Consider the following 4,269-nt stretch of genomic DNA (forward strand, 5'->3'; position numbering starts at 1 on the left):
TTAGTTACTATCATTATATTATGGCTTTGTTTAATATTTATAGTTTCTGGGTTTTTTTGCTTGTTTGTGGGTGTGATTTGATACGTAATGAGGAGTGCCTACATCTGAGGAGGCTACCGTAGCCACAGAGATTGGGGGTCAGTTCAGTCTCGGAGGATGGAAGGAATACAGTTTTTAACCATACGACCACACGACCACAACCACGACCACACGACCACAACCACGACCACACGACTACACGATCCCGACTGTATTGTTTGCAGAAGAAACAGTTGATAAGAGCGAAAAGTTATGAATTGCTCTTTTGATTTGTGCGACTTTAATAAAGACCAATTAGTCAAGAAACAGCGTTTGGAAGATTTGTTGTTGTTATCTCAGAGTGCGGTGTGTGCATCAGCTATACCTCCACTCCATCCCGAGCGGTAATGGCTATAGAATTTGTACTTTGAGACGGTATAGAAACTGCCATTACATAACATATGGTAAAATATAAATTGCCCCGCTTAGCTACTCAAGTGTTTTTTGTTTATCTTTGGTATAATCCAGCAATTGCTGATGCTTGTTATTGTCTTCGAAAGTAATATTTTATCAGGGGCTACCCTCAGGGTCGATATTCAGTGGAACTGGGATTAATGGAAGGAAGGGAGCGTGTGAGAAGCACGCCAGGACCGGGGACTGTTGGATCAGATGCGGTTATCAAGGCGGGGAAGCAGCATTATATCACCACCACTATTCGTGGTCAAAAATGTGAGGAAGAAATGTCGAATGGAAATTCAAACGAATATTTCAGTATCTGTCCTGCAATATCAGGGACGCCGTGGCGTGAATGATGATTTATTTTGGGAAATAAAATACGATAGCTGGAGTGGTAGATGGGATCACTGGTGATACTCATCGAAATCACACCAACATTAAATGAAATCACCCAGTGTCATGGACCATTCGTTCATTGGAAAGCATGAATTCCAATTTTCAGTGAAAAATACACAAAGTCCTGGCGTAACAGAGGGTCAGGCAGCATTCTTTGAGAACGTGTAGAGGTGATGTTTCGGATAGTGACCGTTATTCAGACTCCCTTTTCAGCGACCCGCTTTGTTTTTTTTTTACTCGATCCTCAAGTTATTTGCTTGTCATCTCCCATGGTGCAGTCAATGGCTGTGACGCAAGGTGTTTGTTTCGTGAGCGTCACTAACGCCGATCAGCAGGTATGAGTTCATGTCGCTGGAGACCTATCGCTCTGTATATCTCGGTGCGCACCAGAAGGCAGGGCCACAGAGCTGCGGCGGTGACGGACTGACGGAGCCACAGGAGTTAATTGTGTCTTACAGCTATGGGATATCCATTGATCTATCGAATTGAAGATATATATTACCCTACCATAGCGACTGCCGCTGTTTTCGGTAATTTGTTTTGTGTTTGATTTTCATGTACGTGCTCATGCTGTGAGACATTCCGTGAAGTATTCCGGCGCTGCCGACGTTAAACAAACGTTTTTTCCTGTTTCAATAATTAACTTGTTTAATTTGGTCAGATATCCATTTCCTTCTGTAACTGCCGCAGTGTGCACGCCATTCCCGTTGTTTATCCTGTCCTGCATCGCTCTCTGTACATCCTCGCCACCGCGCCACAGTCACTACTACCGATGTTGCACAGTTCAGGAGACGCAGGTTCAATCTCTACCTCCCGGGCCACACGTGCAATGTTTCATCGTTCGTCCTCCGACTCCGCGCTATTCCTGGCTGTGCTCGTATTTTAACCCACATGCAATCGACCTGCCTATCAATGGTTTCTGTCACTACTGTTTATGGGCTTGAGGGCAGATGGATGCTACAATGAGGAGGGCAGTTGATAAGAATGTGGGCGGAATTAAAAGCAGTGAGCGTAATGTCCATTGGTGTTTGAAGAGTTGCGCGGGCACCGCGATACAAACGCTGAAGGGTCATTTGGTCAACACATCCAAGTTTGAAAACCTTCCAATCAGACAATGTTCCTCAGATACATTTGCGCAGGCCTTGTGACAGTAATATCTCTTATCTCCTTCGCAGTGAACCTGTTGGCGATAGTGATACTCTGTCGAGGTAAATGCGGTCTCTCCAAATGCATCACACGCTACCTGGTGACCATGGCAGCGTCTGATCTCCTGGTCGGCATCACGGATCCCTTTCTACGTCAGACTATTCAAATTCACTTCCCGTATTCTTTTCTGAACATTACTCCCGTGTGCACAACTACCACATTCCTGGTCTTTGCAACCACAGCGGTATCTGTCTGGCTGACGGTAGCCTTCACCTTCGATCGGTTTGTGGCCATTTGTTGTGAGAAGCTGAAAATAAAATATTGTACCGAGAGAACGGCGGCTGCGGTTATCGGGGCAGTGATTGTGCTGGGCTGTTTGAAGAATATCCCCAGGTGTTTTACGTTGGAGCCTGGCTACGAATTTGCTAATCTTCCCTGGGAGTGCTACACTAAACCCACCTTCTATACGTCGTCTGCATGGATCGCATATGGTGTCACACACCGCGTTCTAACCCCTTGTCTCCCGTTCTTTCTGATCCTTCTGCTCAATGTGCTGACGGTCAGGCGGATTGTAGCCGCCAGCAGAGTCCGCAGGGGTCTCCGGGGCCGCAGCAACGGAGAGAATGACAAGGACCCGGAGATGGAGAACCGCAGGAAATCCATTGTTTTACTCTTTGGTATCACGGGCACTTTCATATTGCTGTGGGCAACACAAACTGTCTTTTACATCTTTAAGGGTATTGCGAAGATCGGAGATGACGGCTCCCCCACCGGTTATTACTATATCACAGATGTCACGGCGACGATTTTACAGCTTCTCAGCACCTGTCCCAACACGTGTATATACGTGGTGACCCAATGTAAATTCAGACAAGAGCTGATGAACGCGGTGAAATTCCCACTGAGGGTAATTCGTGCACTTGTTCGCTCATAAGGACATGCTGCACACACAAACAAAAGCAGCCTTTTTGACCATCAATGCACGCCGACAATCTATCACCCATTTTCACTTATTTCAGTTTCTTAATTGTACTCCGTTAAACTGCCCAAACTTTTAAACGCAAAACTTACACGCTGAGGACAAGTTACGGAATACCTGCGAAATTCAGAGCCACAAAGCACGGAATCTGGTCCTGGGGCTCAGCTCTTCCATGCTCCTTCGACGTGAGTCCCATTTGCCTGCGATTTCCCATCGTTCATCGTAATCATTCCTATTCATGCACCCTGTCCACGTGTATTTTAAAGTGTAGGAAATAAAAACTGCAGATCCTGTTTTAAATCGAAGGTAGAGTCAAATCCTGGAATAACTCAGCGGGTCAGGCAGCATCTCTGGAGAGAAGCAATGGGTGACATCACCAAATTGATGCAAATGCTCATTTGCCCTTTCTCATGAACTTGGATTTGATATGATTGCATTTATGTATTATTTGTTATCTGTTTTGTTTCAATAATATTTAAAAAACAACAAACCTTTTTGGTTTAGCGCGGTACACGTAATAACATATAATAACCATATAACAACTACACCATGGAAACAGGCCTGTCCGGCCCTACCAGTCCACGCCGACCATTGTCCCTGACCTAGTCTCATCTACCTGCACTCAGACCATAACCCTCTAATCCCCTCCTATCCATCTACCTATCCAATTTACTCTTAAATAATAAAATCGAGCCAGCCTCCACCACTTCCACCGGAAGCCCATTCCATACAGCCACCACCCTCTGAGTAAAGAAGTTACCCCTCATGTTACCCCTAAACTTTTGTCCCTCAATTCTGAAGCTATGTCCCCTTGTTGGAATCTTCCCAACTCTCAAAGGGAAAAACCTACCCACGTCAACTCTGTCCGTCCCTCTCAAAATTTTAAAAACCTCTATCAAGTCCCCCCTCAACCTTGTACGCTCCAAAGAATAAATACCCAACCTGTTCAACCTCTCTCTGTAGCCTAAGTGCTGAAACCCAGGCAACATTCTAGTAAATCTCCTCTGTACCCTCTCCATTTTGTCGACATACTTCCTATAATTTGGCGACCAGAACTGCACACCATACTCCAGATTCGGCCTCACCAATGCCCTGTACAATTTTAACATTACATTGTAGTGAGTCCACAACGAGCGTCTTTGTTCAAGTCTTTATTCGAAGGTATTTGCAAACAGACTGCAGCTTTTGGACACACACTACTTAACTAGGTATAATAATCTAATCTCATCTTTCCAGCTGGTCGCCAGACACAACTATATCCCGTGCTCCCGCAT

General features: G+C 45.4%; 1 protein-coding gene across 1 annotated transcript; it reads left to right on the top strand.

The window, feature by feature from the left end:
- The first annotated feature begins 1,984 nt into the window (after window positions 1–1,984).
- Window positions 1,985–2,950, top strand: LOC144611278 (putative G-protein coupled receptor 139). The gene has a single exon (XM_078430323.1). It carries the CDS (start codon window positions 1,985–1,987, stop codon window positions 2,948–2,950), a length of 966 nt encoding a protein of 321 aa, XP_078286449.1.
- The last annotated feature ends 1,319 nt before the right edge of the window (window positions 2,951–4,269 follow it).

The sequence above is a fragment of the Rhinoraja longicauda genome, chromosome 39 (genome assembly GCF_053455715.1).
Source record: "Rhinoraja longicauda isolate Sanriku21f chromosome 39, sRhiLon1.1, whole genome shotgun sequence".
Lineage (NCBI taxonomy): Eukaryota > Metazoa > Chordata > Chondrichthyes > Rajiformes > Arhynchobatidae > Rhinoraja > Rhinoraja longicauda.

What these genes read in the sequence shown, in the direction of transcription:
- LOC144611278 (XM_078430323.1), top strand. Translation starts at nt 1,985, where the DNA reads ATGTTCCTCAGATACATTTGCGCAGGCCTTGTGACAGTAATATCTCTT.